Source organism: Parus major, chromosome 6 (assembly GCF_001522545.3).
Source record: "Parus major isolate Abel chromosome 6, Parus_major1.1, whole genome shotgun sequence".
Taxonomy (NCBI): domain Eukaryota; kingdom Metazoa; phylum Chordata; class Aves; order Passeriformes; family Paridae; genus Parus; species Parus major.
Window position 1 is genome coordinate 15,809,132 of NC_031775.1, and position 20,760 is coordinate 15,829,891.

General features: G+C 35.1%; 1 protein-coding gene across 6 annotated transcripts in view; it reads left to right on the top strand.

The window, feature by feature from the left end:
• The window catches only part of MYOF (myoferlin), a 62,480-nt gene extending 43,633 nt beyond the window's left edge, over positions 1 to 18,847 (top strand). For 2 of the 6 annotated variants that reach the window (XM_015633468.3, XM_015633469.3), the window contains 24 exons: positions 575 to 652; positions 2,410 to 2,591; positions 2,684 to 2,842; positions 3,021 to 3,119; positions 3,422 to 3,583; positions 4,093 to 4,258; positions 4,858 to 4,934; positions 6,142 to 6,198; positions 8,204 to 8,215; positions 9,042 to 9,140; positions 9,671 to 9,796; positions 10,530 to 10,685; positions 10,794 to 10,885; positions 11,827 to 11,997; positions 12,520 to 12,668; positions 12,940 to 13,079; positions 13,362 to 13,450; positions 13,532 to 13,627; positions 14,214 to 14,355; positions 14,679 to 14,778; positions 15,666 to 15,859; positions 16,990 to 17,099; positions 17,402 to 17,549; positions 18,000 to 18,847. In XM_015633468.3, coding sequence (XP_015488954.1) covers positions 575 to 652; positions 2,410 to 2,591; positions 2,684 to 2,842; positions 3,021 to 3,119; positions 3,422 to 3,583; positions 4,093 to 4,258; positions 4,858 to 4,934; positions 6,142 to 6,198; positions 8,204 to 8,215; positions 9,042 to 9,140; positions 9,671 to 9,796; positions 10,530 to 10,685; positions 10,794 to 10,885; positions 11,827 to 11,997; positions 12,520 to 12,668; positions 12,940 to 13,079; positions 13,362 to 13,450; positions 13,532 to 13,627; positions 14,214 to 14,355; positions 14,679 to 14,778; positions 15,666 to 15,859; positions 16,990 to 17,099; positions 17,402 to 17,549; positions 18,000 to 18,035 — 2,840 coding nt within the window. In that variant the 3' untranslated portion in view covers positions 18,036 to 18,847. Of the gene's footprint in view, positions 1 to 574; positions 653 to 2,409; positions 2,592 to 2,683; positions 2,843 to 3,020; positions 3,120 to 3,421; positions 3,584 to 4,092; positions 4,259 to 4,857; positions 4,935 to 6,141; positions 6,199 to 8,203; positions 8,216 to 9,041; positions 9,141 to 9,670; positions 9,797 to 10,529; positions 10,686 to 10,793; positions 10,886 to 11,826; positions 11,998 to 12,519; positions 12,669 to 12,939; positions 13,080 to 13,361; positions 13,451 to 13,531; positions 13,628 to 14,213; positions 14,356 to 14,678; positions 14,779 to 15,665; positions 15,860 to 16,989; positions 17,100 to 17,401; positions 17,550 to 17,999 lie in introns of those variants that run through there. The other 4 variants (XM_015633470.3, XM_015633471.3, XR_004498103.1 and 1 more) reach the window with 3 other exon arrangements.
• Positions 18,848 to 20,760: the final 1,913 nt, after the last annotated feature.

Here is a 20,760-nt window from a genome sequence, read left to right on the forward strand (position 1 = left end):
TAAACCTGACATCTTTTAAAGAAAAGCTGTAGTAAATTAGCCCCATACGATCCTGGGCTTGGGCCACTCACATCTATCTTTTTTTTTAAGTTATTCCACCTAACATGTAGTGGTTTATTTTTTTTTAAACTTTTAATCAAAGTGACAGAGTTGCAATTAGAATAACTTTCTTGGCTAAAAGCTAAAAATATGAAACACCCCGGACCTTGGAAGTGCTATGGTGAATGCTTAAATTAAGCAAAGGAGTGCCCAGTTCTTGATTCTCTTTAGATGAGCTAGATTATCACACTGTTTCAAACAGAAATTTTTGAATAGAAGGATTTTTAGATAATTGTATGGTGAAAAAAGCCCAAATACCATTAGTGATTTTTTTTTGCATTTCTGCTTTGTGTTGGAACAAATGTTCTCAGGTACTAGCTCATTTGTATTAATACACTCATCACATGAAAAGAAAAAATGTTACTACAGTTCTTGTGTTAAAATGTGTAAGGCATTTGTATAAACTCAAAATATCTTCATCACAGAAAAGAAGCCTGTATAATACAGTTGAACTGGTTTTATTTATTTGATACAGGAGTATATACTTACCACCTTCGCTGTTACATCTACCAGGCAAGAAACCTCATGGCTTTAGACAAAGACAGTTTTTCAGGTATGGAAAAATCCTTTTAAAGGTGCAGAAACCCCACTTTTGCCATGAATTTGTGTCTTGATTTATTTGGATGTAGAATATCCTAACTCCTTAAGGTCTGTGTGTAGGTCCCAGCTACTGAAACTGTGCTGTAAAGGAAGTCTCAGGTTTATTACATATTATCTGAATTTGGTTACTAGTGACCCAGAGGCTGCTGCAAGCAAAGTGCTCTATATGTCCTGTACCAGCTTCTGCCAGTGAATTCTCAGTGAAGGAATTGGATTTCAGATGAGGTCCAAATATCACATGACCAGGTCCTTCCTTTTGCCTTGGACTCTCTTTCTAATCAAAGCCTACATGCAATTTTGTCCAGCAGGAAGCTTGCACAAAAAAGAAAAGCTGGAAAGCTGGATGGTTTCTTCATTGGTTATGTCACCAAGTGCCTAACAGTGTTCAGTGTTTTATATTAATTCATTACAGAAATGAACTTGCAGAAAGCTACACTGTGCCTTACCAATAAGCATGTCTTTTATTTGTTTATATGTGTTTATTTCCTGCTCTTAGGTATTCCAGCAGTGTTGTGTCCATCTGGCATCTTTGTAGTCAGGATAATACCCAGTTTTCAAGTTTTCCTAACTCAAATCAAAATTTCACTGGAAAGTCACAGCGCAAATTGAATTTATATTCAGTAAGAATAGGACTTTACACTTCCTTTAAGGAAGTTCAGCAAAAGACAAAGCTAAAATGAATTTTCTTTCTCCATTACCCTCCATTTGTATCCTTCTTTTTCTCCCTGTAATTGAGTAAGTGTAATGCCTCTGTTACAGTGCTGATATAGTGCTTTGCAAGTTTAGTGATATTTTCTAAAATGAGGAGGGTTTTGTATGGCTGCCTGTCAATTTGGTCTTATTTCAATATGCAGCACTTAAAAGCAAAGCAAAGAAACAATTACAAATGCCTTTAAATTGTGTATGGATAATTCAGGACAGGCATCTCAGATACAGTCATACATAAATTAGCTCATCTACATTTTATTTTCCTCTAAAATTAGTTTGAAGAATTGGCCAAATTTTGTAAAGTGCTAATCATGTACCTTTTCAGAATCTATTGAAACTGACCTAAAGATAACCTTTAAAATTGCCTTTAGTCTTTAGTAATTGCAATTTGTACAGGAAACATTAATGGCCATCATCAGATACCTTCTACAGAGCTCTTGATGATTTAAAGGCCTGCCAAATACTGGGCCTAGACCACTTCAATCATTCAGCTATTTCACAAGAAGAGGTTGCTATAAATAAGCATGTTTGAAACCTAACCATGATCTGAGCAATATACCCTGGGAGAATTTGTTGTTTGGCAACTAGTCAGAACTTGAATTATTTCTTTCTATTATTTATGAGGCTGTACTGTTGTATATCAATGGAGACAACAAAGAAGAGTTTCTACGGACAAGATTTAAGACAAGATTAGTATAAACAGTGTTTCATTTTAGATTTCTGGTTCTTTTTCTGCTTTGCAAGATATTTTATCATTTTCATTTATTACTCTGTTAATCAAGCCTTTTATGAAGGAAGTGATTTAGTAATCAAATGGAAATTGCTCTATTAAATGTAAATTATGTATATGTATTCATTTTTGTTTTACATAGAATGGCTTATAGAACTGGTAACAGTAGAAAAACAACATATTTGATAAAAAATGTGCTCGTGTGCCTTATGGCTTGATGTGCTTTTGTTTGTCTGTAACTCTGTGCTTTCAATCTTTGTATGATATTTCAGATCCGTATGCTCATGTTTCTTTCCTCCATCAAAGCAAAACAACTGAGATCATTCATTCAACTCTAAATCCTACATGGGACCAAACTCTCATATTTAATGAAATTGAGATCTATGGGGATCCACAGTCAATTGCCCAAAATCCACCTAATGTTGTTATTGAACTTTTTGACAGTGACCAAGTGGTAGGTGAAATCCTTTTACCCTGATTGCTTTTTTATTTATTTATATTAGTTGACAGTACATTAATGGTTATTTTTGCTATTTTTGGTTGCAGGGTAAAGATGAATTCCTTGGAAGAAGTGTTTGTTCCCCCATGGTCAAGTTAATCCCAGAAGATGACATCACACCAAAACTGCTCTGGTATCCTGTAACAAATAATGGCAAAGCTAGTGGAGACATTCTTTTTGCTGCAGAGCTTATTTTGAGAGACAAGGTATGTATTTCTTTTTTGTATGTGTATATAATAATGTGTATGTCTATGTGTAATATAATAAGATGCAACATATATTCTGTCATGGTGAGACATTACTGGAAGAACTGTATTAGTGCTTGCAAGGTATTTCATCTAAGAAAGATGAGAGAAACTAATACTTATGCTTGTGTCTTAACAGAGTGGTACCAACCTTCCAATTCTTCCATCACAAAGGGCACCAAAGCTTTACATGGTCCCTCAAGGAATCAGACCAGTAGTTCAACTCACTGCTGTTGAGGTATGGTTACTCTTAAACTAACTGCATACAAGTGCAGTCTTCCCATCCTCTAGACAAAAAGTTTGTGTATTTACTTACAGAAGACAAAAAACAAAATTCATAGTGAGAAATACGCTTTTCCCTAAGTGTTTGTGAAGCTCACTGTTTTTGTTAATTTTCCTAAAACTAGAATCTTGAAGTATTTTGCCAGACACATGTTATTATTGAAAATATTTCATTTCTTCTTTCCTACTTTCTGAGTATTCTATTAAGCATATTTATATCCTTTCCCACTTCTGCTTATGTTGGATTTTATTTTACAGATTCTGGCCTGGGGGTTGCGAAACATGAAAAACTACCAACTGGCACCTGTTATGTCTCCAAGTCTAATTGTGGAATGTGGGGGTGAAATGGTGGAATCTGTGGTGATCAAAAACCTCAAAAAGACACCGAATTTTCCATCTTCTGTTCTCTTCATGAAAGTTGTACGTTATAAAAACCTACATGCCAGCTATCTTAGCAAAATAAGTTCCTCCATAGCTTAAAAAGTCAAGGATTTGTTCTGAGTAGAAAAACTCACATCCTTTTTTCATTTACCATAAGCAATTTATGAGCCTGAAAACTGTTATAAAGATCATGTAAATATGTCTGTACAGTCACTGGTAGGTTGCACAATTTTATATGCACTATCCAGTGCAGTTTATGTTGTTTTTTATTTGAAAAGGTATCAATTTATGTATAGATGATTGGCTACTTTCTTATTGCTAGGATGGGTGCTGTGCAAGAGTCAAGAAAATTCAAGATTTGGGGCAACGATTCTTACGGACTTTTATTAACTGAGAAGATTATTTCATTTCATTCACCATACAGCCATAGAACATAGTAGTTCAATATTAAATAAATGAAGTAACAGCTCTAGTTTAGAGGGGAAATCTTGATTCTTTCTTTTTCTTCTGTTTGCATTGTAAAAAACCCTCTAACTTTCTATTTTTAGCTTTTACCAAAAGAGGAGTTATACAGTCCATCTCTTGTTATCAAAGTAATAGACCACAGACCATTTGGACGGAAGCCCATCGTGGGACAATGTACTATTGATTTACTGGAAAGCTTTCGCTGTGACCCCTACACTACTAAACAGGACATTGCACCACAACTGAAAGGTAGAAAGCTGGACAATGAAAAGTTTTACTTTCTTGTGAACTGCTAGAATTACCTGCCCATTTACTCTGCATGCTGTACTGATGAACAGCCATCTTGAGTTGTGCACTTAGGTGGAAATAATATTATCTGAAAGGAAAAACATCTAACAGAGTACTAATTAGTGTAACAATCTGTGAAGCTTAAGAGGGCATAATAAAGGCGAGTCCACTCTTGGACTTGTGCTCATTCCTTGAAGCTCCTCCTTAGTACCAACTTGGAAGTTAACTACCTGCAGATCACCTTAGCACTAGTGCCAAAGAAATCATCCAGTATTCCAGCAAATATGGTCTGGATACAACGGTGATGTTTCCTCTACATTTTTTTGAGTTTTACTCTTAATTTTATTTCTATATATTTGAGAAATGTTTGCATATCCTACACAAAAATACTTTATTTCCAGCAAAAAGTGGCAAGGAATTGCTTTCTTTAGAGGATCAAGCATGTAGCACATGAATTATTTTACATCTTCTATAACTGTCTGGACTTAAATCTGATGAAACTGTTTAGTAAGATTATTTTTTCTACACCATATTGCCTTAATAAAACCTTTGGCTTACAGTTAGTCTGCTCTCTGCTGCACCTCGCCAGGATACAGTAATTGATATGGAAGACACACAGCCTCTGCTAACAGCTCAGGTAATCTTTGAAATTTGATGCTTGACTTTGTTCTTAAGATCTCTGATTTCTAAGGAACTACCTAGACAGCAAAATTGTCAGAAACATATGCAACTCTCTGGAAAGCCAGATGGGAGAAAGTTACTTGGTGACAGGAAAGCAAAGGAAATTTGTTAATAATTTTAATCTTTGTTTTCATATAGTAAACACCAAAATATAGCACTTAGTCCTTGGTCAAATTCACCAGTAGCTTAAGGATTAATTCACTTGGTTCAATAGCTACTGAAAACACGGGAAAGAATATCACCAGTTCCTGCTGATGGTGTTTAGAGCAGACTGATTTTGTACAGACTGACCAGTTCTAGATAAAGGAGTTAGAAGTAGGTGTATGCTCTGGTCCCTGAGCCCTCCGTTTTATCACAATCACGGCTTGGCCTCTCTTACCTTGGAGCCACCCCACCCAATACCACTGAAACAATTCTTTTCTGCACTAACACTTCTTTTCCTTTTCCATTGAGCCTTGTCTCTTTACTGTTTTGATTCTTTTGGAACCACCACAATACAGTTTTACTTTCCAGGTAAAAAGCAATTCTGCTTACAAAATTTTACTCTTGAGCTAAAACATGACTGAAGATAGATTCCAAGCAGTACATTTTTAAGTAAAAATTGTTAATTATTTTATGACTGTAAAACATTCCCCTTGCCTAAAAGGTGTTTTCATAGATTTCTGATGGATGTTACATTAAAGGAAACAGAGAAGTTATGCCTTTTAGCATACTACAGCAATTTTTCAGGAATGCAAATTCTCATTAATACTTAATTTAGAAGTTTCTAACTTTTATCTGAAATAGGTTTTCTCTTATAATATAAAGCTGGAACAGAGAACTATAATTTTCTTTAAAAATTATAAGGAAAAATATTTAGAAAATAAAGGAGACTTAGCACTTCAAAGTCACTGGTAAAATTGATTATATTTATGTAGTTTATTTCAACTAAAAAGGGAAAATTTTAAATATTACATAAGCAAAAACACAACTTCTTTTAGCCTGACATCACCCAAGTCACATATAACATTAAGATACAGTGAAAGTATCCATGAGGAATGAAAACTCAGAACAATCTGAATTGAAATAAGTAGAACTGTGGAAAGTGTAAGTAAGTGATATGCAGACAACACCCTGGGGACACAAAATGCCAAAAATTTCATCAATTACATTCCAATTTCCAGTGTTTAAGCAGTATGTCAACAGCACTCAGCAAAATGGCTTCTCCAACAACAGTGCATGTATGTACCAAACTGATGCATGCAGGTGATCAGGATGGGTTGGATGGGGAGGAACATTAACCTATGGGGCCTTGAGGGGGTACTTGGAAATTCTACCAGGGAGAGATTTTGGAGGAGATGATACTCATAAGTCCGGTAGGATTAGTTATATTAAGGTATCCTTGTTCTGAAAATCTTACTATTCATATACAATATGTATGAACTACTAAAAACTTCTTTTGTGTGTCAGCTTACCTAGAATCTGTGTGATAAAAGCAAAAAAAAAAAAAAAAAAAAAAAAAAAAAAAAGAAACAGGAATTATTGCTATTAATATTTAAACTTTGTTTAGAAGACTACTTCCTGGAAAATAAAATTAGAAATTACATTTAAAAAATTCTCACTCAGACTTTTCTAGCAATCCACTGTATCTCTTAGATTTTTGTCCATAATTCCAGATTGTTCCATTAACAATGTTAATGTCTAGATAGATTAATGTAAAACAATCTACAGTGAATTTACTGGGTACATTTTAAAAAGGACAGTAACATTACATTGTTTTACCATGAGAATATTTCACTCCAAAATCTCTGATTTATCATATGGCATTTTATTCTGTGTTTTGGCATTCTGTGAGCACATCCTGATTACAACTTTTAGTAACAATAATATCTGAATATTGAAGACTGTTATTTGCTCTGGGAATTTTTAAAGAAGATCTCAAATTTTTGATTTCTTTTTTTCCTTAACTACTTCTTCCCAAAACTACCAAGTGCATTATTTGAAGAGACATATGGAGGTCTATCAAGGGATAAAAAAAAATACAAACCTAAAACATAAAGTCTGACTTAAACTCTTCCAACATTATGCTGAAATGAGAGATGAAAGATGAAATCTTTATGATGAAAGATTTGGTTCTACACAGTATATTTTGTTAAAAGGTTTTTAATTTGGTCTTTAAATTATGATTGCATAATTATGCAAGCTAACCTTTGCATTGTTAACATTACAAACCAGTATTTAAATACAGTGATATTAAAATATGGCAAACTATTTGAAATTACCTCACGAATTCTGCCAGTAAGTTTTCCAAATCACTAATAATGTCGTTTCCACAAAAAAATCACTCCAACTGTCTTTAGAAAATGACAATCCCATGCTAATCTGGTAAGAATATGCTGTATTTATGATTTGAAGGTAGAAAAGACAAGTATAATATGACAGACCTGAACATCCCAGCAAAATAATTACTTAACAGAACAGCAATGGGAATAAATGAGAATGATATAGCAGAGTGATGTCCTGACCTATTGATGCATTTGGCTTGTATTAATAAAATGTTTTTCTTTTTTCTTCTGCTTTGCACAAAAATTCATTGCTAATGCTTTTAAATGAAAACATAAGGTATAATGTATCAAAAGTAGCAGAAATGACACTTGCTAATCGTGGCTTCCAGATGGGATGCATGATGCTTGCTCTTAATGGACTAGTGGGTCGAAATTACGGTGTCTGTGATTTAACAGATGAAGCATTTTGGATTGTGCACATTGTTTTTACTTACATGGATAAGTCTATAGACACCATTCTTTATTTTTTTTTTACTATTTTTATATGTGAAGAACAAAGCACAGGTCTTACAGTCCAGAAAACCCACTTTCTAAAATGTGTGTAAATATATATATATATATATATGAATATATATACACACACACATATATATGTATGTATATGTATGTGTGTGTATATATATGTGTGTGTGTATATATATATGCATGCTCCAGTTCAATATCTAGAACATTCTACTTTTCTGACAGCCCAAAAAAAAAAAAAAATCAAATAAAACACATGGTGTCTCAATATTCTTCAAAAGCATTTCTCAATTATTAATGTTAGTAACTTACTTTTCACACTTGCATATACAAACTCCTAAACATTTAAAGCCTATTTAGCTGTATAAAATTCAACAAATCATATCCTTACCACTGCTTTTATTTTGCTCTTTTTTTATGACTTGGTCCTCACGAGCAGCTCACAGAAAAGGTAACGTACACTACTTTTAAAAAATCTACACATTGCTTTCTCCAATTGAAAATCAGTATATCAATAGTGCCTACAAATCAGCAGTATTTTAAGCATGTGGGTGAGAACAGTAATCTCTGAAAGTGTTTGATATAAAAACCTATATTACCATTGTAACATGGTAAATTTAGAAAAATATTCAAGACTGAAATAGGAAGCCCTATATATAAAAAAACACCCCAACAAACCCAAAACAGCCCAAACAAACCCTCACCATTAATGATCTTCATAATATTTTAAGATTAATTAAGATTATGATTTTTAAGATTTTCTGTAAGTCCAAACAATCTTAAGAAAAAATATCGATGAACATATTTATTCTCTTTATTCATAGAGAATTAATGCTATTTATTACCACTGGAAGTTTGTTTTCAGGGGAAAATAATTATGTTATACAACCCCTGAGAATACAGAAAATAGCACCTTCTTAAAGAGTGATTATCAGACTTAATAAAAATAAAAAACCCCATAGAAATACTGTATTAGTAGAATGTATAGATTGCTAGTATCTAGATGACATGAGATTCATTGAAGTACTATTTTTAAGAAGCAAGACTCAACTACTTTTAAACTGCATTTGATTAACAATGAGGTAGATCTGCAACTGCCTTAATTATTATATTCTAATTTTCTTTCAGATTAAGCTTTAGTATTACCTATCTGATAATAAGTTTTAGAGTATATTATTTGTTACTATTCTTAATTGTTCATTATTTCTGCTGTGTGGTATAACAGGAGAGAGTCTTTATACCCCAATAAAAGCTTTTTTTATTTGTTTTTCTTTAAGGAGGAAGAAATTGTTGACTGGTGGAGCAAATTTTATGCTTCAATAGGAGAATACGAGAAATGTGGACAGTACATTAAAAAAGGATATGACACTTTAAAGGTATTACTCAGGAAAAAATAAGTTAATATATTTCAGAGTTTATAGGCCCAAGACCTGATCAAAACTGTCCCCCCCCCTTTTTTTTTAATGCTCTTCAAAATTTAACTATACATGATTTTCTATAAAGGTTCACTTTCAGTCAAAGGGAATTTTACTCTTGACTTCTTTGTGTGCCAGGCAGGCCCTAAATAAACATACACATTAAGAAAGTATGAGCACAGAAAATCAGTACTTTTACTGTTGTCTAAAATTTAAAATGAGACTCCTTTCATTTCTTATCTAATGCAGCTAACAAAGAAAGTAAAGATAAGCTTATGACATGCTACTTACTTTGGTTTTAACCAAGCCTAAATGAAACTTTATCACATGTTCTCCAAAACACTGCATTTGCTCCCACTTTGATATAAAAATAGTTCCAAAAGCTTTGGTTCCCTAAAATAATCCATCAAATATAAAATACTTTGCAATGCCACTATGGTGGAGCTGATATATTTGATAATTTCTAAACTTTCCTTTTTTCTTTTTTTAAGGTGTATGACTGTGAATTGGAAAAAGTACCTGAATTCAATAACTTAACAGACTTCTGTGACACATTTAAACTATACAGAGGGAAATCTGAGGAGAGTGATGATCCATCAGTGGTCGGGGAATTCAAGGTAAATTTCAAATGATTTGCAGCAAATAAATGCTAGTTGCATTTTTGTTTTGTATGTAAGTGGTTATTGAAGTAGATCTACATGCAAGCATTTCAATTTAAATATGGATGTGTGCATTAGTAGGGGCAACAGATATTCATAAGTACTTAGCTAAAGGCCCATCTTTTTCAAGGAAAGTACTACACATTGCTCACACTAGATATGCTACATGTTAATTGAAAATAAATATAATTCCTGCTAATGTAACCTTCCCAGATAACCTCTTAAACAGGACTAAAATTCCAAAAAGCACGTTTTTAGAATGATTTTGAAAAGGTATTTTGTACTATTTCTGTGTTTCTGTGACTTTTATAGATTAAAATAATGCTAATGTACATAAAACCAACCAACCACTCAAAAAATCTCCAAACCTTAAATTGTATTTTTGGAGAGAGAAACAAATACAAAGTATCTGTTACATATTCTTAGCCAGAGCAAAACTGAGTAATTGTGTTGACATCAAAAAGCTGAATTGAGTTAAATTGGCAAAGGATATAACCTTGTCTTTTTAGTCTTATCAACCAAAACCCACCAAAACAAAACAGAACAATTCTAAATCACTGTGGATTAGGCTATAATTCTGCTATTCCTATATAAAACAGAGTGTGTATGTGCAGGATAAATAAGAAAAACCAGACTTAGCAGAGTAATTTCTCTACATTTATCTTGACCAAGCCTTTATACTGTGATTTAGGGATCATTTAAGATCTATGCACTGCCTGACGATCCGGCTATTCCAGCTCCTCCGCGGCAGTTCCGAGAGCTGCCGGACAGCGGGCCCCAGGAGTGCATCGTGAGAATCTACATCATCCGAGCCCTGCAGCTCCAGCCCCAGGACAACAACGGGCTGGTGAGGCTGTTTGCTTTTGTTTGACACCTAACTGCTCTCCTATACTTCAAATAAAATTAGTCTTGATACCTATTTCTTAACAATATTCTTCTTTCTTATTTTAAATAGTGTGATCCTTATATAAAAATATCTCTAAGCAAAAAAGTAATTGAAGACAGAGATCATTATGTGCCTAATACCCTCAACCCAATCTTTGGCAGGTAACATATTTTTCTGTATTTTCAATTTACTGTATTTTAGAATGTTTTCCTATTTTTCACGGTAAACCATTACTTGAAATATCCAGTGCTCTATTCAGTTATATACTGACAGTTAATTGTGAGTAAAATTGCATAAGGTGTTTTCCTTTGAAATCATTGGAAAAAACAGGTGTTTGGCTAATCCATAGATTTTCTTTGTCATGTGGGTAAACTGCACAAAGTAAAACAATGTATATATCTGAAAACCAGCCTGTTAGGCATGTAAGAATAACAAAATATGCTTATGGAATATGGAAAAAGTTTTAACTCTGAAAACTAGATGGATCTCTGAAGTAATCAGCTTAGCATGCATTCCTGGTCTTTCCATCAAAAGTTAAGTACAGCACTGAAATACATTAAAATAATACTAGTTAGGAATGAAAAGTAACATCATCTGCATAATTACTATGAAATTATGGGTCTGGTTTAGAGTTGTACGAGGATTTTGATAACTTAGGAGGTTCAGAGAGGAGGAGTAGAAGGATTGTAAAGGGTTCAAAAAGCATAATTTACAATGATGTGCTACAGTTTTTCAATTGTTCAGATTATGCAAAGAAATAGACAGCAAAAATACATGATTACAGACAGAGTAACTTCCTTCCTCAGTCCCAATTCATGCTGATGTACAGAAAACATCTAAATAATACATTGTGCAAAAAGGAAAAAGGTTATATCCAGAAGAGTAAAAATGAAATTATTTATAAGTGCAAAAATAGAAATTGGAGCATGAAAGATAAGAACTGCTGCTAGATTTACCAGCACTGGAAGCATCCTTTTAATACCTTCTAAAGGCTACTGCTCAAAAATAAATTAGTGCTTTTTTCAATTTGTATTTTTAAGTTTAAAAATAAGAAGCATTTCTCAATAGAGCAATAGCCTTAATGGGGAAATTTTATGTTTAGAATGTATGAACTCAGCTGCTTCTTGCCTCAAGAAAAGGATCTGAAAATTTCAGTCTATGATTATGACACATTGACTCGTGATGAAAAAGTAGGTGAAACCATAATTGATCTGGAAAACAGATTCCTTTCTCGTTATGGATCTCACTGTGGCATCCCCCAGCAGTACTGGATGTAAGTAATTTTGTCTGTTGAAAATTTTTGTCTGTAAGACCTAGTACTCAATCTCTAAAAAAACCTTAATTCTATGGTTAAAAAATAATGCTGTGGCTTCTCAAGGATATTTGTTGTGCTTGTGCTATCATCTAAATTCCAAGTGAAGCTGTAAAACTTCAGAACAGACTTTACCCAAAACCATGGCATCAACTATTTTAATATTTTCTTAATACAGTAATGTATGTTATTTCTGTCCAGAGTACTCATGCTTAACATAATTTTCTGACCTACCGTTGCAGTTAAATATGAAAGCATCTGTGAGTGTAAATTATTTTGATAACTAAAGAAAAAAACACTCTGTCTTGGAAGGTAATTGAGCTGATACAAAATTATGTCACTGTATCAAACTCCAGAGCCCTCAATCTAGGCAGTTACAGTGCTGCTCTTTCTGAGCTAGTTTAATGAATACATTTTACATGATGTGTAAATGCCCTGAATGGTGGATAATTTTAGGATATGTTTCTTTTGCTTTCATAAAAGTTCAGGTGTGAATACCTGGCGTGATCAACTAAAACCCACCCAGTTATTGCAAAATGTAGCCAGATTTAAAGGCTATGCTCCTCCTGTCCTCTCTGAGAATGGCAGAAAGATTAACTACGGGGGTCAAGACTATACTTTGGAGGAAGCTGGTGAGTTGATTCACTTATTTCATATGTTTTTATATTTTATTTGTATGTCTTAAATTCATTTTTTAATTAAATTTATTTGTATGTCTTAAATTGATAAAATATAAAACTTTCAATTTATTTATGGAGTACTAGAAAAATATCTTTGATTTTTCTCCAAGCTGAACACACTTTTACGCTCAATTTTAAACATCTGGTTTTAATTATTTCTTTAAGTTCAAATGCAAATTCTAGTTCACAAGCCCCTGCTTTTTTCCCATGTCTTTTATATCAGAAGCTAACAAAATCTTGCATCAGCATCTTGGTCCGAGTGAAGAGCGGTTAGCCCTTCATATCCTCAGAACCCAGGGTTTGGTACCCGAACATGTGGAAACAAGAACCTTATATAGCACTTTCCAGCCCAACATCTCCCAGGTACTGTGAACTGGCTTGGTTATGGTTTCTTGAAAGCAGAAATGGAGCATTCTGGAATGCATGTCATGTTGTTAATGGTGTGGTATCTCTCCAGGGGAAGAGGGCTACAAATCATTAATGCTTGGCTTAAAATTTAAAGCAGGTTGGTCTAGAAACATAACAAAACACAGCTTTCTAAAGAAAGTTTCTGTAGAAACAAGAAAACTTATCTGAAAAATTAAGGGGCCGTGAAAAACCTATATACAGCAAACAATCCCTCGTCTATCTTCTTTACTGCTGCAGGGAAAGCTGCAGATGTGGGTGGATGTTTTCCCAAAAAGCTTAGGTCCACCAGGCCCTCCATTCAACATCACTCCTCGAAAAGCCAAGAAGTGAGTATCCCCACATACTACATACCCTCTGGCAGCCTTGACAAAGCACTCCAAATCTCTTGCCCCAAACTTCTCTCTTAGGTATATCTTGCGTGTGATCATCTGGAACACCAAGGATGTCCTTCTGGATGAAAAGAGCATCACAGGAGAAGAAATGAGTGACATTTATGTGAAGGGGTAAGAGCATTCTCTCATGTAACACTTAAAATTAATAACATTCAGAATGTCCTGGGAATACCTTGACCATGGGTTTCAAATATTATTTGGTTCAGCCAAGTCAAATGCTAACCTCAGAGAAGTACAGAAGTGTTATGAGATAAAGCACAACCAGTTAATGTGTGGTGAGAGATCCCAGAATCTAATCTCTTGAGATGGAGAGCAATTGGAAAGGCAGAGTAAGGTTAGCTTTGGTACTGCATAGCTTGAATTCTTAATTTTTACATTCACTAGTCTTAATACAAAAAAACCCAATAGAAATCAGAGAAATATACTACCAGGCAGATCTAATTTCTCACTAAAAAAGAACTTCCTAAAAAAGACCTGCGCTGATACAGCACGGGTCTTAGATCAGAAATTCAGTTCAGATGTTCCTCTTTACAGTGCCAAATTGGAACCAAACTGCAATGGGGCGTGAAAAGCTCCGCAGCCCTCTGTGAGCAAGTCTTACAGCTTGTCTGCAACCCTTTAATGACACAGTTCCAGTACAAACAGGCAGCAGTGCTGTCTCACTGCAAATACCAGACACATCTCTCCATATTTTCAGATGGATGCCTGGAAATGAAGAAAATAAACAGAAAACTGATGTTCACTACCGATCATTAGATGGCGAAGGGAACTTTAACTGGAGATTTGTTTTTCCTTTTGACTATCTCCCAGCAGAGCAACTCTGTTTAGTTTCCAAAAAGGTAAGTATTTCTAAAGATTTCAATGCTTAGAATACAGATTCTAGCGTGGTAATTTGTACCTACATATTGAAAGAGACAATATGGCTCAGTTCCATATACTTTCTCACACTGCTGTTGTGAACAGATTCATTTTGGAACAACATGCTGGCAACAAGAGCAGTCTGCTTTTAGCAGGGCAAGATTAAATCTTTTAATACTTCCACCAGCCCCAGAATTCACAAGTGGCTTGTACTAGATCCCAGTACTACCAGTACTAACTGCCAGATTTGAATTTCTGTAAATAATTTTTAAAAGTGTTTGGTATTTGTTTTTAAAAATTTTAGGAACACTTTTGGAGTCTTGACAAGACAGAATTCAGAATCCCACCCAAACTGATCATTCAAATATGGGATAATGACAAGTTCTCCTTGGATGACTATCTGGGTAAGATTTTGAATGAAAATAGTTACTATTGTCTCAAAGCAGGATATCAAAGTGAACCATTTTAAATTATCACATAAGGATTGCATTTACAGTGAGACAATGAGTGTGGAAATATACTCCAGCTTTCCTTTACAGTACAGGCTTACTGAATGAATAAGTATTCACTCAGTAAAGGCCTACTGGCAGGTAAACCAAGATACTTTTTATTCAGGTAAACCCTCTCACAAAGCATATGAAATGTTAGCATGCACGAAAATTTACTTTGCTTCTTTCTTTAAGTAAAAATACTTAAACAAGGCCACTTCACAAGTCCTAAATAAGAGTATTGACAGTAGCATGTAATTTAGGTTTAAGCATCTACTTCACATTGTTCTTAATCCCTGCCTTTTCTACAGATACTGCTCTGCATGAGATTCTCTGCCCTGTATTAAGAACTGCTCCAAAGTCTTTAGCTTACATACAAACAATATAGGCCTCAAAATCTGAAAACAAGTAGTTGATTTATAACCACCATTAAAGTTTGCTAAATTATGCATTTAACTGCCAGAAATTACTTATTACATTGCTGTATTTGGGCATCTTCCATTTAAATGTGTGTGGGAAAAAACCCCTTCTATTAAAAAAATCCAACAGTCTTGCATTAAAGAAGGGGGAGTCCAGCTTGTTGAATCCAATTTATCAACACCAGCAAGAGGGGCTTAAACACAAAGTGTCCCACTTCCCTACCTCACAACATCTTTAGACAAGCAAGAATATAATGTGTCTGTTGATTGCCTTTCCTGTAGTTCCTGTATGTCTGTGTTTAGAGGTAGCACAGGTTGATGTTGAGCTGCTGTGCTGTATGGTTGGTTGTGTTATGCAGTGTTTGTTTTATATCTGCCTCCTAGGCTTTGTGGAACTTGATTTACATAAAACAATCATTCCAGCAAAAGTTCCTGAGAAGTGTAATATAGACATGATTCCAGAATACAAGGCAGACAGTGTTCAGAAGGCTCCCAGAACCGCCTCTCTCTTTGAACAGAAATCCATGAAAGGATGGTGGCCGTGTTATGTTGAAAAGGATGGCTCCCGCATTTTAGCGGTAAGGTTATTACTTCTTTTAAAAGTACTTTGAACATGCTCACCTTACTTTTCAAATTTCAAAGGAAGACTCCCACTTAGCTGTTAGCTTTCAGTGGATAGACAGAGGAGGGGTAAATAGGACATTCCATGCACAAGTCCATGAAATTGGTGCAGCAACAATTTTTTTGTTTTATAATGTGAGTTTAATACTTCATTTATGTAGCTTCTTGCTTACTTCGTTTAACTTGAAAGACTGTGGTGCCAGATTGAGTCATGCTATCTTTCCAAAGCAGCTGATGAAGTCCTGTGAATGAATGCATAGCCTCAAGCTGTGCCAGGGGAGATTTGGCTTGGACATCAAGAAAAATTTCTTCACAGAAAGGGGTGTTAAGAAGTGGGATGACTGCGCAGGGAGGTGGTGGAGTCACCATCCCTGGAGGTGTTCAGGAGAGGACTGGATGTGGCTCTTAGTGCCATGGTCTAGTTGACAAGACGGATTTGGTGATCTTAGAAGTCTTTTCCAACCTAAATGATTGTGTGATTCTTTATCATATTATTGCTCAGAAGAACATCAGAGACATCCCAAATGCACTAAAGATGAAAGGAGAATGTTTAAATCCAAAGGAGTTTTGTACACAGCAAACATAATCTCTCTACTGAGAATCCAGAGTAGCTTTGTGATTATGTAAGCAATCAGAAGACCAAAAACATTCTAACTTGTTCTACAAAGAATATAAATGTATATTTATAATTTTCAGTGAGGAAAAAAGATTCAGAAGCATTCACAAGCCACAGCAATATGAAAAATTAGATGCATGATCATTTGGAAAATATGCAGTCCTTGGGTTACTCTTGAAAGAAAAGAAGAACTGGCTTTGTTTTGCTAAATTGGAAAAAAAAGCTACAGCTTAGAACTAAAGATGTTTTAGCAGAACAATTTTATGTCCAGTGATTTAGTTTTTCTACGTCTTTTCCTGATACTGTGTTGTGACACCATCATAGTACAGAAATCGGTATATTTCAAGGAGGAAATCAGAAACACAGATGTACCCCATGAGCTGATCCCAGCTATTCTGTATAAAAACCAAGCAAGTCCTTTAGTGGAATTTCAATAAGATTCTTGTCTCGTGCCACTACTTTGTTCTGAAGGGTAAAGTTGAAATGACATTGGAAGTTGTCAATGAAAAAGAAGCTGAGGAAAGGCCAGCTGGTAAAGGAAGAGATGAGCCCAACATGAACCCCAAACTAGATCTACCAAAGTAAGATATTTTTATCCCACTATCTTTAGAAATACCCAATATCTAGCTACTCTGATGCATGCAGTAATATATTAGTCATCAGTTATCCTTTGCAAAACTCTGTTTATAAAAGCCAATCTTGTTTCCTCCTGTAAGCATTAGGATAAAATGCAAGGTGGTTTCAGTACTGCTGCTATCTTGCATTTCAAACCTATCTGTTTTCTTCAACCTCCAGACCAGCATGTATTAAAGTGATATAATCTCATGCTTCAATATTCCATGGTTTTAGAGTATAAATAATACTTACTTCTTTCAAAATACAGCCGGCCAGATACTTCCTTCCTTTGGTTTACAAATCCCTGCAAGACCATGAAATTTATCGTGTGGCGCAGGTTTAAATGGCTCTTCATAGGCCTTATCATCTTGCTGATCCTCTTCCTGTTTGTAGCAGTGCTCCTCTATTCCCTGCCGGTAAGAATTTCCGAATTTTACTCTTCCTCAGCTGTGGGTTGAGCTTATCAACCAGGAGTCATCAACAGGATACACTCCTGACTCAGAGTTTATCATCTCTGTTTTAGAAGGAGATAGGGATTATATCCTTATAGATATAAAAAAATTAAACTGTTTTTTATTGAGAAACAATTAAAATTTAGGTTAAAACTAACCTATTAACTAAAGATGGAACAAGGAACCACTTTAGAAGAGCTAATAACCTGCACAATTAAACTAACTAATAGTTGGCCTAGAGCTGACATTAGTCTGAAAAAAAACTACCTCTTTTCACTGTATTTTAACTGAATTACCACACCCTAAATACATTTTGATCCATTTTAATATTTGAAATGTCTTTTTCAAAACTACACTGAAGTATTTTGTGTACATCATTTTACCTCTCTTTTTTCCTTCCTCCTCTCCCAACAGAATTATTTGTCTATGAAGATTGTGAAACCAATATAAGGAAGATTTTTTACCTCATGTTTTAAATAGTGCTGAAATTTTGCCCCAGGCTGTGGACCAAAATCAGCTAGACTCTCCATCCTTTGTATCTGCTTGTATTTAGAATGGTAAAATAGATAATTAAGACTCTCAATAAGGCTAGCCAAGGTTCAAGAGGTCATGGAAGGTGTTTTTTAAAAACAAGGAATAACCCACAACCCCCATTTTTTTTTACTTCAGTGGTATCTATGGTGAAGTTCTGACTTTGCTTTTAAATAAAGCCTCACTCAGAGGCTGCCTGCTATTGCTGTCTCTGGTTTTTAACATATACTTCCTTTTGAGAATCCTTTTCGTTGGGCACACTTTTAAACTCTGCATTTTAAATTAAAGGAAAACAATCATTCCTTATGTCTACCACAGAAACATCACAGTGGAACCAAAGGGTCATACATTGTTTCTAGTTCCAAATTTTCATCATCATGCTGCTGAAAGTTCTTATTTGCCATGCTGTAGACTTGACAACACTATATATGTATCCTGACAAGTTAACAAACATAGTAATTAATTATACATTGTTTTTTTAGCATAATTACAAATTTTTAAATAAACATATCCACAAGTAAAATGCAAGTTTCCAGTTTTCTTCAACTATTTCAAAAGTACAGTGTATTAGGACTTGTGTAGGATCTATCAGAAGATGTAATGTCACTTACCTGGAATTTAAGGTATTTTACTGTAATTTGCACAGTGAAGAATAAGGAAATACTTCTGCACAAAGTTCTCATTAATCTATTCATTAATTAGAAAATTAATAAAGAAATATATTGACTATTTTCACTATACTTCTTGTATTTAGAGATGATTATCAGTCAAAACACAGGAGACCCTTGTGAATCAACCCTTGTTTGATCTGCACATGGGAAGTACCTCATTTTGCCTCAATCTCTTCCCCCAAGACAGAGTAAAATATCACCTGCACTTAAAATCGGGTTATGTTCTGTGATTCTATCTCACTTTTACTGAGGGCTGATGCAGAAGCACCCCTGGACATCCTTTGGTCCTTGAAATAAAGGAAATCTGCAGCAAAACCTGAAATCAGCATTTGGTGTGATTGTCACATTTTTGAATAGAGAAAGACTTCAGATGTCTTTTAAAAAATCAAAAGTCAAAAATAACTACAAAATTTAATTAGTCTTTAAAAACTTCTGTCATTGTATTCAGTGAAATACTTAACACTTTCTTATAACACAGTACTGTAAAATAAAAAGCATGTACTTGTTGGGCAAAATAAGTAACCTTATTCTGTTGGAGGAGTTAAGGTAAAGGTCTAACATTAAATAACTTCCATCATGTAAAGTTCCAGTGGCTAGAGTGGAGCAAGCAGCAGTCACCCTGTCAAAAACATAACACCACCCTTAGTTTTTTGTTGTTGAGAAACTCTCAAGCATCTTGAACCTTGAGTGAGAGCTTAGAGCTGGAACTAATCACTATCCAGATGGATTGTCCCTCCATTAATGATGAAACAGCACTCCAGAAATAACCAGCAATTTGCATGAGCTAATGTTTGATCATCCACTATTAAAATCTGTCTCAATCAATGCCATAAATCTGACAAACGGTAAAAATCACAGCAAACTTATTTTCATGCAAGACAAGAAAATGTGTTGCTTCTAAGGGTTGTAATTAGAAAGCATTTAACTTCAAAGAGCAAAGAGCAGAGATCCAAGCAAGCCTGTTCACAGAACATTTGAAGAGTGGCAGGTACTGCCCTTCTGAGTGGAGTTCACCCTCTTCCAGATGCCTTTTTGTTCAAGCATGCATAGGCTTGATCGTTTCACTTCAATTAGGCAGTGCTATTAAAAACATAACTGAAAGTCTGAGAAGCCATTCTGTCTGCCAGCCTGCCCTAGTAACAAACAAAAAACAGCACATCTTCACAAGAAAGAAAAGGTAATATTTCCATACAATGCTAGTCAAATCTGTAAGCCCTGTGCATGACTCCAACATGCAACAGGTTTTTGTCTAGCTGGAACAGTTACCAGAAGTTTAGCCCTGTGTCAGGAGCAACTTGGTGCTGCTCCCACTGTGCACCAATGACTGGGATGTTCACTTTGGCCAGTCCAGCTCTGAACCACTCCAGTTGCCAGCAGCTGAGGCAAATGGCCTGTGAGGCCACAGAAAAGAGGGCAGAATGTAGATGTGCCTGATACCACTCCTTATTGCAGGAAATTACTTAACCCCGGGAATTCTTCCTCCTATGAGCTTGTTTTGCCAGTCAGCTGGAACAGCCAGGGAAAGTCTAAAGCTAAACTGAAGGTGCTTATAAGAAAAAATGGGTACCTAGCAGCAGTATGTCAGAGTCCTCTTGCCTCTGCCATCACATAGGTTCAAACACAAGTGGCTGCACTCTTAGATGCACTCAGGCATCCAAGCAGCATATGATTTCCTCCCACTGAAGTCACCCCAAACCCTGACTACTGGCATGGGCTGTAAGGAAGTTAACAACTACTGTTACGTACTTTACAAAGAAAGAGCCACCGTGTAATTCAGGATCAAATATTTGGAGAAACTTGCACCTATACCAGCCCATTGTAAAGAGGCAGTAAACTCAGGCACACTTACAAGCTGTTCCTGCATTTCTTTGAACAACCACAAGATGACATCCCAAGTCTCGTGTGTTCACAAAGACCTTCCAGTACTCCTGTTTTATTCCTACCCTAACTACATCTCACAATGGTGATGAACA